The sequence below is a fragment of the Hemicordylus capensis genome, chromosome 6 (assembly GCF_027244095.1).
Source record: "Hemicordylus capensis ecotype Gifberg chromosome 6, rHemCap1.1.pri, whole genome shotgun sequence".
In the NCBI taxonomy this organism is placed as follows: domain Eukaryota; kingdom Metazoa; phylum Chordata; class Lepidosauria; order Squamata; family Cordylidae; genus Hemicordylus; species Hemicordylus capensis.
The window spans coordinates 168,419,861-168,433,833 of NC_069662.1; the positions used below are offsets into that span (position 1 = coordinate 168,419,861).

The 13,973-nt window shown below is 50.0% G+C and overlaps 1 protein-coding gene across 19 annotated transcripts in view; it reads right to left on the reverse strand.

The window, feature by feature from the left end:
* MAP4 (microtubule associated protein 4) overlaps nucleotides 1-13,973 on the reverse strand; it is a 242,992-nt gene that overhangs the window by 88,011 nt on the left and 141,008 nt on the right. For 13 of the 19 annotated variants that reach the window (XM_053263541.1, XM_053263530.1, XM_053263538.1 and 10 more), the window contains 5 exons: nucleotides 11,725-11,856; nucleotides 6,495-6,608; nucleotides 4,430-4,567; nucleotides 3,919-4,017; nucleotides 2,472-2,588 (listed from right to left, as the gene is read on the reverse strand). In XM_053263541.1, the coding sequence (XP_053119516.1) occupies nucleotides 2,472-2,588; nucleotides 3,919-4,017; nucleotides 4,430-4,567; nucleotides 6,495-6,608; nucleotides 11,725-11,856 (600 nt within the window). The remainder of the gene's footprint in view (nucleotides 1-2,471; nucleotides 2,589-3,918; nucleotides 4,018-4,429; nucleotides 4,568-6,494; nucleotides 6,609-11,724; nucleotides 11,857-13,973) is intronic. The other 6 variants (XM_053263535.1, XM_053263534.1, XM_053263540.1 and 3 more) reach the window with 6 other exon arrangements.

Genomic DNA, 13,973 nt, shown 5'->3' on the forward strand with positions numbered 1-13,973 from the left:
TTCAGATATTTATTTTAAAAAAGCAATGAGCATGTGGAGTACACAGTTAACAATCAATGGTGAGACACTTGGACAGGTTAGCATTAGAAGATGCATTTTCCAAGGGGACTCACTATCCCCTCTGTTGTTTGTAATTGCCATGACTCCACTTTCACAAATAATAAACAAAACAGGCCTCGGATACCAAACATTTAAAACATCCAGTAAAATAAACCATCTGCTGTACATGGACAATCTGAAGTTGTATGGAAGGTCCCAGTCAGAAATCGAATCCCTGCTAAACACTGTCCATATATTCAGTAGCGATATAGCAATGGAGTTTGGACTAGACAAGTGTGCTGCATTAATAATGAACAGAGGGAAAATAACAAAAACAGAAGGAATAGAACTGCCCAATGGAAGCAAGATCAAGAACCTGGAAGAGGAAGAACCTTACAAATACTTGGGCATTCTCCAGGCTGATAACATCGCACACACTGAAGTTAAAAGAAAAATTGGAAGTGAATACATCAGGAGAGTTCGAAAAATCCTCAAGTCCAAACTCAATGGCAGGAACACCATACAAGCCATAAACACCTGGTCGATACCTGTTATCAGATACACTGCAGGAATAATAGACTGGACCCAGGCAGAGCTAGAGACGCTGGATCGCAAGACCAGGAAAATCATGACCATCAATCATGCTCTGCACCCCCGCAGTGATGTACATCGGCTATACCTCCCTCGTAGCTGACATGGAAGAGGAATGCTGCAAGTCCATCAAACAGTAGAGGAGGAGAAAAGAGGCCTTGAAGAATATATCAAGGACAGTGAAGAAAATGCACTTCAAATGGTCAATAACAAGAAACTATTCAACACCAATGAAAGAAAGCAGGCCTACAAGAAAGAACAAGTCAAGAACCGAGCAGAAAAATGGAAAAAGAAGCCACTGCATGGTCAATATTTGCACAATATAACTGGAAAATCAGACATCACCAAGACCTGGCAATGGTTTAAGAATGGCAACTTGAAGAAAGAAACAGAGGGTTTAATATTGGCTGCACAAGAACAGGCACTAAAAACAAATGCAATAAGAGCAAAAGTCGAAAAATCCATCACAAACAGCAAGTGCCGCCTTTGTAAAGAAGCAGATGGAACCGTGGACCACCTAATCAGCTGTTGTCAAAAGATTGCACAGACTGACTACAAAGAAAGGCATGACAAGGTAGCAGGGATGATACACTGGAACATCTGCAAAAAATACAAGCTACCTGTAGCCAAACATTGTTGGGACCATACAATTGAAAAAGTTGAAGAAAATGAAGATGTAAAAATATTACGGGACTTCCAACTACAAACAGACAAACATCTGCCACACAATACACCAGATATAACTGTAGTCGAGAAGAAAGAAAAACAAGTCAAAATAATCGACATAGCAATACCAGGGGATAGCAGAATAGAAGCAAAAGAAATAGGAAAAAAATCACCAAATACAAAGATCTACAAATAGAAATTGAAAGGCTGTGGCAGAAAAAGACCAAAATCATCCCAGTGGTGATTGGCGCCCTGGGTGCAGTCCCAAAAGACCTTGAAGAGCACCTCAGCACCATAGGGGCCACAGAAATCACCATCAGCCAATTACAAAAAGCAGCTTTACTGGGAACAGCCTATATATTCTGCGACGATATCTATAACAATTGACAATAAAATTCAGCCATCCCAGGTCCTTGGGAAGGACTTGATGTCTGGATAAAACAAACCAGTCAATAACACCTGTCTGACTGTGTAAACAAGAAATAATAAAAAATACTTGATCCACTCTTCTTTGGCTTGTCAAATGCCCAACCCTAAGTAAGGATGTGCACGGAACCGTTCTGTGTTGCCACGCAAATGACCGACACACGTGCATGCTGTCTGCATTGGCCATTTGTGTGGCAACGCAGCAGAGGGAGGAAGGCTGCAGCCCGGCATGCCTGCTTCCAAAGAGAGCACCCGCAGGGGAAGAGCAGTGGGGCAGGGGCTGGCAGGTAGGCAGCAACTTCCCTGCCTCTTAAAGTTACCGCCCCCCGCCCCCCCCCCCCCCATTCGAACCGGTTCGGTGCTCCAGAAAAGGAGCACTGGATCGATTCTCTGCACATCCTTAACCCTAAACTTTCACCCAAACTACTTTGCAGCTAATCACTCCCACATAACCTCTGTACCTTTAGAGCAAGGACAACCAGGAGGTCTTCATTTATTTATATCTATATTTACATACCGCGCTGGGAGAGAGGGAGCCAGGCAGACCTCACCCGCAAGTGAGTTCCACAGCCTGGGAGCAATCACGGAAAAGGCCCTGTCCTGTGTACTCAACACCGGCCACATGAAATCACTCTAGGAATGGTGCATTGGAACTTATTTCATGCAGAGAGGTGTGTGGGGCGGGGTGGTGGTGGTAGTGGAATCCAGAACAGAAATCCCAAGGGACTCTTTGCAGAGCTCTCTCTCACCGGCGGCTGCTGCTGACTTTGCCTCCGATGGCTGAAGCTCTCCTGTGAGGTCCATCAGGCCGGTTACAAAGCTTCCAGGCAAATGCATCTCTGTCACGTCAGGGATCTTGCTGGACGCTGAACACAAAGAAAGAGGCAAACAGATGATGACGCAGATGACGCAGAGCCCATGGCTGCAAGCATTACACCAAACCCAAATAAGACTTCTGAGTGGCGCTGTGAGAGGGGGAAAGGGGCTCCTAAATGTGGGGATCCAAAGGCCTTTCAAAGATCTGCTGCTAAGGGACACGGCGGGTAGAGTTTCCACAGTGTTCTAGTCAAAAGCCCTCCTCTTGCCCATTCTGCTTTCAGGTGCAGAGAAGAGGAGCTGAACTTCAACCACCACAGATGGGAACCGGAATGTGGAGGGAAAGGGAAGGTGCTAGGCTGGGTTATGCGTGACATGCCTCTGCATCTCGTTTCAGACAGGGTGCCAGAAGAAGGAGAGCTGGTCTTGTGGCAGCAAGCAGGACTTGTCCCCTTAGTTAAACAGGGTCGGCCCTGGTTGCATCTGAATGGAAGACCTGATGTGTGAGCACTGCAAGAGGTTCCCCTCAGGGGATGGAGCCGCTCTGGGAAGAGCAGAAGAAGGTTCCCAGTTCCCTCCCTGGCAGCATCTCCAAGAGAGGGCTGGGAGAGATTCCTGCCTGCAACCTGGGAGAAGCCACTGCCAGTCTGGGAAGATAATACTGAGCTAGATAGACCAATGGTCTGACTCAGTATATGGCAGTTTCCTAGGTTCCTAAGAAGGCAATGGAAGGGAGGAACTGAACAGCATGCCCCTTTGGGAACGGGAACTCCAAGCCGCCCTTAATTTCTTCAACAGCAGGGAGAAGGGAGTCTCAACGAGCAAAGCAGAATGCAAGGGAGGCTCAAGGTCAGCTGAGATGCTTCCAACAACAATGCAAAAGCTGCTGTGGGGCGGAAATACTTATTCCAACGCGATTAGAAGAAATCTCTCTCAGGGAATATTTCCACTTGACTGCCTGAAAGAGATGTTTGCCCAAGTTCTAGGCAGACCTCTTAGGGCTTGGGCAAGCACACACACCCCTCTCTCTCTGGCCATCATCAGCTGCTTTTGCATTGCTGTTAGAAGGGAATCACCCCCGAAGTTCCTCGGTTTGTGAATCCTTCCCTGCAGCAGCCTCTCAGGCGGCCAAGGCGGGCCTGGAAAGGAAGGCAGGGTCTGCGCCGCCACCAAGGCAGGGACCCCTCTGCACAGCCCAGCCAAAGAGGACCCCACACGGGCTCCTGGGCAGGCTTCGGCCAGGAGTGCATGGAGATCCAAATGGCTGCAGCAGGCAGGGCCAAGCGGAGCCAGACCCCCTGAGGAACGCGAGGTGCTTGCTGGAAGCGGAGTCCTGCTCCGCAGCCGCAAAACACACCAACCCTCCTGCACAGAACCTACCACTTCCATCCTGGCCTGGCAGCTCAAAGAAAAGCGGGCCTTGTCCCTCCACTAAGTGCTGAGCTTTCAGCCAGAAGTCCTCGGGAGGCCCCCTCTCTCCTGCAGGGAACAAGGAGAGACAGGCTCTTGGGAAAGCCCCCCAAACGCTGGTTTCCCCAGAGGGTCGGCCTCACAAGCCAGGCCCAAAGTGCCTCCGTCTGGGGGCTCGCTTGCCCATCTGGGATACCCCCCACGCACAGCCCCGATACCTGGGCACACCTGGAAGACACACACACACACACAGAGACCACCCCAACCAGCCTGCCACAGCCCAGGAGCCGTCTCCCTCCTCCTGGGGCCACCCCATTCTCTTTTGCACAGAAGAGGGCAACTCTAGGCTTGTTGGAAAGAGAAGGTCCGTCCGCGAGCGGAGTGCTTTCACCTCTAAAGGGGAAAGGGCCTCTTGCTCGCCCCCCAGCCCCACCGCCGCCCCCACCTGGCGCCTCTCTTCCCCAGCTCAGCACGGGCTCACCTGCCACCGTCTGGTTCAGCTGAGACTCTGCACCTGAATCCACAGCAAAGAAGGCCAGTGGGTCAAAAATGTTTGCAGAAGGATGGGGGGGTCCTAGAGGGGACTGCTCAGGGACCCTCGCAGCAGCTCCGTAAGGCGCTGTAAGAACAAAGGCAGGTTCGCACTGCTAGCCAAGCCGCCCCCTTGGCATCCTAGCCCTGTGGCAAGGGGGCTGGCTCAGGCCTGGGGGTGGTGGTGGTGGTGGTGGGGAGGTCAGCAAGCACCTGCACTGGTGCAGCCCCACTGATTCCACTAGGCCCCACGCCAGTGCCGTGCCGCTGAACCAGGCTGATCAGCAACCCTCGGTCAGCCCATTTCAGTTTGGGGGAGAGAAGCTCCGTCTATCCTTGGAACAAGCAGCACATGCAGGCATTAGAGGGACGACTCCAGCGGCTCCTTCATTTGGGGCCTTCTCCTGGAGTTGGCAGGATTTTACAGCAAGGAGGAGAAAACATTTCCAGGACCGTGGGGTGGGTCGGGGTGGGGGGTGAATGCCCTCTTATTGGGACCAGAGGAGCCTCCCACAGAGCTCCAAGGGTGGGGCTGCCACTCAGGGACATGGAGGAGAAGGGGAGGGGTGGGGTGTGTGTGTGGACCCGGCACCTCTAAAACGAGGGTTGGAGGCAGTGGGACGTGGTGACAGCCCCCCACCCCACCAGAGGCAGACCTGGGGAGGGCAGCTGCAGCAGCGTGTGCAGCCAGCTCATGCGGGTGAGTTCGTGTGTGTGTGTGTGTGTGTGTGTGTGTGTGTGTGTGTGTGAAATATTCATAGCCCGCCCCTCCAGTACACTACGGCTCGGGGCAGCACACAACATCAACACAACAAATACAACGTAAAGTAAGAGATTAATAAAGTTAAACAAATACAACGTGAAGTAAGAGATTAATAAAGTTGAACAAGTTAAGAGACCAGGCTGAAACCACATTTAACATTACACATGTTTAAAAATGTGAAGTTTTTAATAGAGAGCTAAAAACGTGTACAAGGGATTTCCCCCCCCCCCACTTTTTAAAAAAAGTGTTTTGGCCCCTCCACTTAAAAGTCCCAAATCTGGCCACACAATTCCTCGCAACACTGCACAAGGAGACCACCTTGAAACATGGTATGGGGGGACAGACAGCGGCACCCCCCCCAGCATGCCCGACGGCAGCCTGCAGAGCACCTCTGCATTCAGCTGGGGTTCTCCCCATCCTTCTCACAGGCTCTCTAACTGGAGGCTACAGTGCAGACTCCATAGGAGCTGTGTATCAGCCTGAAGCCGATGCTCACCAGCAGCCTGGTACAGAGAGCCCAATGCAGCACTGGGGCTCCAGTGGTGAGTGTGGGACCGAGGAGCCCAAGAAAAGGCAGTGACCCAGGGGGCAAGAAAGGAGAGGGACTGCTTAAATGGTTTCCCAGCCCCACAGAAGGCCTTTTGGAAAAGGCCCAAGTGCTGCATCTGCTATCAGTTTAACTCAATTCTGTTCTGACTGCAGGGGCGTTGGGCTTTTTGTCTTCATGGGCTACAGAGAGGAGGGGATGCTGGAGTTCTTCAGACACCGGGGGGGGCAGGGGGGGGCAGACAGATACCCAGAAGCAGAGGGCTGGAGAAACAAAGCAGTTCCTCTCTCCTGACACACAGTGCTCTACCCAAACTTCCAGAAATTTCCTATTTTTCAGCCAACGTGGCCTTCTCATTATACAGCATTCCCCTGCCCCCTCGGCCAGAGGGAGGCGAGGGTCTTAAAAGCAGAGTCTATGATCTCAAAGGGGCTGCACGAAATGTGCCTCAAGAAGCCCAATGCCATGACTGACAGCATGACGGTTGCAAGCATGCAGATTTTTAGAGCCGCTGGAGATTAGAAACGTCGAGTGAGAAAGCAGATTATGTCCCGTAATGCTCTCCGTAATTAATGTGCGTTCCAGAGGAGAGGCTGAGGAAGGGAGGAAAGAAGGGAGGAAGAGGCCAGCCATGCAGAAGAGTTCCTTAGTCGCACTTCAAGGGGGAAGAGTGACACAGCGGAGAAATGCAACGGAGACCCGTACCCTGGACTTCTCTCGAAGCTTCCAAATACTCTCCCAAAGGCGGCCCAGTCGTCACTTCTGGAGGCAGCAGCAGCAGGTCGGACAGGACGTCTTCACGGTGCATCTTAAAAGGCTCTGAGGGACAATCGGCAAATGTCAAACCGCTCACCTCGTGTGACCTGAGCAGACCTGAGGCAGCTCACAGCGGCTTCGGGGTGCTGGGGAGGGGCAGCTGCATGTCCCCTCCTCTTGCTGCCTGCACTGGCCTCCCAGTCCTGCCTGGGAGCCACCATGACAAGCAAGAGAGAGATGGGGAACTGTGGCAATAGGGGGGAAAGACGAGGAGGCATCCCAGAGGCCACCTTTGGGGACGAGGGCCTCGTGCCAAGGAGAAGCTGTGCATATCCAAAAGGCGAGGAAGCATTGGTCTCCAAGGGCTTGGTCTGCCCAGCGACAAAGAACGGGGCCGAGCACCACCAGCACTTGGTCAGTCTTTCCGTTAAGGGCATGCGGGTGAGCTAAGAGCCAAACCGCCCCAACACTGAACTTGGAACTGGCTTCATGAGCGGAGGATCCCCTTCAGTGGGTCTCGAAGGTTACAGTCGCTAGCCTGCAGAGAGCATCCCCTGCTAACTGGGCAAAGAGGCACCTTTTTGAAAGTGGCAATTCTCTTTATTGAGCAGGGGGAGAGCAGCTGGCCCTCTCCAGCCCCAGCACAGCATCCCTCCAGGGGCTGTTGCTGGAATCCAGCTTATGTTTCTTTTTAAACTGTGAGCCTTTTAGGGACAGGGATCCATTGTATGTATGTATGTATGTATGTATGTATGTATGTATGTATGTATGTATGATTTCTCCATGTAAACCGCTTTGGAAACTTTTGTTGAAAAGTAGTATATAAATGTTTGTTATAGCAGTAGCAGCACATTTTCCATTCCTGCTACAAACTATGCATGTCCAGCAGAACGAAAAGGCACGGTTTCCGGGGTTGTTAAAAAGTAATGCTGGCTGGTTTCCTCCTTGTAGCTTTCTCACCCTCCTATGAGCCAAAGCAGCAGAGGAATCTCCAGCTCCTGAAACTGGGCCCCCTCTGCCCCTCCCTCGCAGCCTGCCTTGGTCTTCATCCAGGCCTGCACCACCCTTCGCCCACTCACCGTTCCCCGGGGGCTTAACGCACCTTCTGGCTTTGCTTCTCACCTGGGGGCTGTCAAGCACCTCGCAAGCCACCTTTGAACAGGGTCTACCATACCCTTCGAGCCACCTAATGGCACAGCGAGGAAATGACTTGCCTAGCAAGCCAGAGGCTGCCGGTTCAAATCCCTGCTGGTATGTTTCCCAGATGAGGGGAAACACCTATACTGGGCAGCAGCGACACAGGGAGATGCTGAAAGGTATCATCACCTCGTACTGCGCTGGAGGAGGCCATGGTCAAGCCCTCCTGTATTCTACCAAAGACAGCCGCTGGGCTCTGTGGGTGCCAGGAGTCGACACCAACTCGGCGGCACACTTGACCTTTACCATACCCTTAGGCAAAGTGGGGCAAAGCTGCTTCTGGTGGCAGGTTTGGGGCACCATTCAGGGACAGAATGTTGCTCTGGAAGGCGGTGTCCTTTACTGGGGTGGGAAGGAGGATTTCCAGTGCAGCACCCAAGGCTGCTTCCAGAGCCTTCCCAACATGTTGCACTTGGAAGTGTATTTTTTTAGAAGCAAAACAAAATGCAGTTCCTGAATGCTAGACTTGAATCTCAGTGAACTTGAGCATAAATCCCTGTTCTTTCTATGGTATCTTGAATGAGAGAAGGACAGCCCCCATACACTGAGCCTCAGTTCTTCCATCAGTAAAATGGGAGTTATGGTGGTAGCTACGGAGTTATGGCTGCCCTCACAATCCCTATCGAGGCATAATGCTAAACCATGGTTCGTTTTCTTTAACCATGTTTTAATATCAAAAACCATGTTTTCAAACCAAGGTTTGAAGTTTGCAAACCATGGTTTGCATTATCCACGTTTTAAGTATTCTCAACTGAGCAAACCATGGCAAAGGCAATTTGCCTGTCTCTTTGGTAGCCCTGCTTGTAAGCCAACAAGCAGGTCTCACTGGTTTCTCCCTACATGCACCGCTGCAGGGGCTTAGCTCGGCCAAGATAAACCACTGCTTCACTATACAGTTGGGAGCTTAACCAAGGTTGTTGCAGGGGACAGAAATAAGCAAAATGCTCCTCAGTGCAATTAAAGTCCTAATAATTGACTTCTGGGCTTGCTGGCATGTAAGAAGCACTGATCCACACAAAATGGCTCAGGGACACCCACTCGCTATTCCTGAAATAACTGAACCGACGAGGCTTTTAATTGGAAGGAAAGGAGCCCTTTCAATAAACGGGTTCTCTCTCAGAGCGTGTGAAGGTGGGGAGGGAGGACCTGTCTCTTCTGGACAGTTTCCAAACCCAATGATCATCCACACATCCGTCTTGTTCGCTTGTGCCAGGAATCCTATTACACCCTTGACCAAGCAGAGGCAGCCAAGCAAGACAGCAGCCTCGGTGACCTCCTTGCAGACAAAATGGCTTTTCCAAAAGGGGCCTCAGCCCTGCAGCTGGGCAGCCTGCAACATGCAGAAGCCACACTTCTGCACACGGAGACAGGCCCAGCAATGCCTTCCAGGAGCAAATGCATGATCCTGGAGAGAGACTGCAGCATTTGTTCGATGTATATACCGCTCTTCCAAAAATGGCTCAGGGCGGTTGACTTCAACACCTACATTATTGTGTACAAGGGGCCCACTAGGCTTCGTCGGTCTCCCCTCTCATTTTGATGGAGAAAGGCAGGAAGCAGCCAGAAGGTAACTGCTCTCTGTGTTGTGTGTGGAGGAGACATTGACCACCCTCAATCCCCGAATCAAGAATGGAGAAAAGTGCCTGGAGCAACCAAGCGTAGGGAGGTCAGGCGAGCGAGGGTTTCTTTATTTTTAAAATTTATTTGTACAGTGCAGGAGTGAAATGCTGCAGAACTCTGTGCAGCGGTGGGAACTGGACAGCCGCACTGGGAAAGGCCCTGGGAGTTGGGCCGCTCTTGGCAGTTCTTCCCAACTGTTGGGACAGTCGGGGCTTATAAGCATCAAGTAGTAAGATCAGCAGCTGCCCCATTCATTGGTCCCTCCACCGGCCCATCCACCTTTGAAGAAAAGTGGAGCCACATCCCCTCCCTTGGGTCTAGGGCTCCTTTGTATCGTCACGTGTCAAGAGGTCTTCATCTCAGGGTGGCCATCCTGAGAGCAACAACCTCCGTCTACGCTATCAGAAGTTCCTGCCTCAGCTGTGTCAGGGAGCTTGACAGCTCTTGGGTCATTCAGCATTTCTTGCAGCAGAGGAACTTGGACAGGAGGAGAATAACCAGGGTTGTATTGCTTATTCTCAAAGCCAGAGGCCCTTCGGATCTTGTTAGGGGCTGTACCCACACACTTGGGCCTCTGGTTCGCCCCTTCAATATAAGCAGAAACTGGAAGGTGCTCAAGGGTTATCACAGGATAATTCACGCTATCAAGAGGCCCTTACACAGCCCCCCTTTTTCTGCCCCCAGAAACCGATTCAGATTCTTACAGCCAGCAGTGCGACATCATCAGACACCAGCAATGACTCTGCTCCTCTCCAATAAAACCTATTCCTGCACATCAGCTATTAACACCTACCCTCTTTTCCAGGAACTGCTACTACTGATCACTTCCCACAAGAAGAACCCTGCAGAAGGTCCCTCATTTCCCTGCTCTTCATTTCTTCTAATGGAATACTTACACATAGCTTAAAATACTACAGACAGATGATCAATCAATCTAATGGATGCAATTTGTTTACCCCTAAATTAATCTCTCTGTCCGCCCCTGTAGACCAGCATTCACAAGCTATTCTGAGCCAACTGCTGTGTGAAATTGTGTTGTAAAAGGATTTGCAAGTCCAGGGAGTACCTGCCCATGCAGGTGACGATGCAAATCAGCAGCAATAGCTGCTGCACAGAGAGGGACCAGCAGGCCTCCAACATCAGGTGCGGGTGGGGAGAACAGCAAGACCAACTGTTTTGTGTTCCATCACTCACAAATTATCACGGTAGCATTAAATACTGTGCCGAGTATTTGGTCATGCAAATGCTCTGGCCACTGTGATGGAAGCCGCACTGCCCATGACAGCTCTGCTAGTCCAAGTTAGTTATTAAGGGATCAACCAGTCTGAGCACGATGCACGGGCTTTGGGCAAGGAGGAGCTAGTGCACAAAGAAGCTGAAGACGGACGTTCTAGCATACGCTCCTTTCCACCACCACCACCCCTTAAGGATAGGAAACTGATCGCACAGACACCCCAGCCCTTGCTAGGAAGCAGAAATAATGTTTCCATTCTAGGGTTCGAATGGCTTTCAAGGAGCTCCTCCAACCCCTTGCCCTATTTGGAGGAGCCACGAGCAGTGGGAATGGGCATGACCAGCTCACATTCCCTATGTGGGGAGGCATCAAGGCACCAGGAAGGAAAGAGGGGTTGACCGCAGATGTCTAATCCAACGTAATTGCAATGCAACTTTGAGGGGAGTGGCATGAGAGAGAATCCTAAATTCACATAGTTTATGGGTGCACATTGATGGTGCCTACCCAAGGAAACGGATCTTGAGTGGAAAGTGCAGCGATAACCATGCTGTGGTCGTGGGACAAGGCTATAAGACAACTCCGCTATAAGGAAGCACTTTGCACACCTGCACAGCGCTCTCTAGGATCCTGACTCAAAAACAAACAGATGCATCACTCACAACTGCCATTCAGTAATCGAGAAATACACCTGAGGAATGGAAAGGAGGGGGAGGAGGAGAACCTAAACAGGTGTTGCTGGTCCGGGGGAGAAGCAGGGGGTGGTCAACAGACTGGAGAGGGGTGGGAAGGACAAATCTTTTGCAGAAGCCAGTCCAAGAGAACCTGTCAAGTCATGGAAACAAACCCTGTGCCTGCAAGCGCTTTCACATGCAAACATCTCTGTTTCAGACTGGCTTATACAACAGTGTCTGGTTTCCACAGTTCCCGTCCCAAAGAACACTTCGTGCCAGGCTCCATGTAAAAGAAGATGTTTTTACTCCTGAATTATGTTTTCCCAGAATAGGGCATTGTTCTATTCATTAAGCAAAGATGTGACAGAGCAAGGACTTCAACAAAAATTGAGGATCAGACGCCTCCACGTTCTCAGGAGGATAAACACTGGAGTTCTTTCCCACCGCAGGCTCTTACCTGACACATCCATGGGCTTAAACGCTGATTGCGAGTCAAAGCAAGGGTTCCTGTCATCCATGGTCCACGAGTCATTGCGGTCCAGGAACTCTTTGTAGGACATTTGCTCATCCATGATCTTTCCTGGGGACACTGGAAAGTGAAAGGAAAACAGCAGCACCATTATTATTACTAACTGGGCCAGGACACGTACAGTCAAACTAAGCCATCAGTTCTGTCAGAAAGGGAGTTCAGTTCAAATCCTCCAGTTGAGGGTTAGAATAAACAGACAGTTCTCATGGTGGAGAGGAGGAAGCAATGGGGCACATCAAGCATCTGAACTGGGAGAAGTGCAATTTAGTCTGTTCATGAATTATCGGGAGTCAGGGTGAAGACAGACAGTCAGGTTTACAGACGACATTAAATTATTGCAGGTGGCTAAAATCCAAAAGACTGCAAGGGGCTCTAAAAAGAGCTCTTCAAACAAAATGGCAAATTAGGTTCAATGTACTTATGTGTTAAGTGTACAATGTGATGCATATGTGAGTGTGTGTGTGTGTTTATGTGAATAAACCCAAAAATCATATATGCACTGAAGGGTTCTGAATTATCATTGACTAACCGGAAAAGTGACCTTGGAGCAATGTTGGACAACCATCAACTCACAAGTGCAGCAGTTATGAAATAGGCTAATTCTACAACAGGGATTATTAGAAAAGGGAATAAAATTAAAAGGCTAATAATGTAATGCCTTTAGACAAATCCATGGTGAGCCTACATATATACTTCTGGTTACCAGTGTTCCTCTAACAGGGATTCCCAGGTGTTGTTGACTACAACTGGGGATGTTGTTGCTTGGGGGTTATGGGAGTTGTAGTCAATAACATCTGGGAATCCCTGGTAGAGGGAACACGGCTGGTTATCATGCCTGAAGATACTGTAGCCCTGGAAAAGATGCAGAAGACAACCAATGAGTGCCTTCCCTATGGTAAGAGGCTTACATCAGGAGATCCCAAACTTGATGACCAGATGGTGCTGGACTACAACTCCCATCGTCCCCAGCCACAATGGTCCTTGTGGTTTTAAAAGAGGATTTGACAAATTCACATTAGGAAACCGCCTTATACCGAGTCAGACCCTTGGTCCATCTAGCTCAGTATTGTCTACACTGACTGGCAGTGGCTCTCCAACATTCAGCTGGCAGTCTTCCCCAGACCTACCTGGAAATGCCAGCGATTGAACCTGGGACCTTCTGCATGCAAAGCAGATGCTCTGCCATTGAGCTACAGCCCCAGCCCCAGAGAAGATGTCTATCATTATAGGAAAATTGAACAATAGGACATTGATTAATAGCTGCTGGGGAACAAACAACGGGGAAAGGTCTACAATATATGCTTGCTTGTAAGCTTCCAAGAAGCATCAGGTTGGCCACTGTGATAACCAGGATGCCGGACCAGATACGACCTTTGGTCTGACCCAGGAGGGCTCTGATTCTGCTACACCAGCACTTGCACCAGAGCAACCCTTCAGCAGTTTGGTCTGGGCTACACAACTCCAGGTTCTGCAATAAATGCTTGGTGCAATGGCCACTCATGCACACCTGGGTGTGGTGCAGCTGCATGGGCCCGATTCAACACACTGGATCTGTACGAGACCCTTTTGGCTGGTCAATCCTTTTCAGTCTCATAGTCTGCTGTGAAATGCGATCTACAAGACACCCAGCAGCAACTCTCCTCCAGCAGAACGGCCTTGTTTTTTGACAGAAGGCGACGTTGCAACACTGTCATCTAATAAAACCATTACATCTCAACATTTAGCAAGAAAAGCACTATTCATATTAACCCATTTCTCAGATTTACTTGTGGGGCCATTCACCACTTGAAAAACCCAATCAGTTCCTGAGTCTCTTTGGGAAGAGGGTTTTGCCATTTAAACCTACGTGTCTTCTGAAATGCAGGTTGTTGGTCCTTCATCCAACACGAATTAATTCAAAGTGAACTCTACAATAGCAGTTGGCTTCTTGAAAAGTAAAATTAGGATGTGTTCCAACGTTTCCTCCAATGGGAGGAATGTTAGTCAAGCTGACATCCAAGTTCTTTCTCATTTCAATATCTGCCGCTTCCTATGCTTTATAGGATCAAGTATTTTAGCTCATCATAAAGTTTAATCAAACGTATCTCTCAGGTCTCCCATCAGATCCTGGGCATCTAGCCCAAAAGCAGATTAAATGCTGGCTTGTTGCCTCAAAGTACCAATCTCTGAGTCTGCAA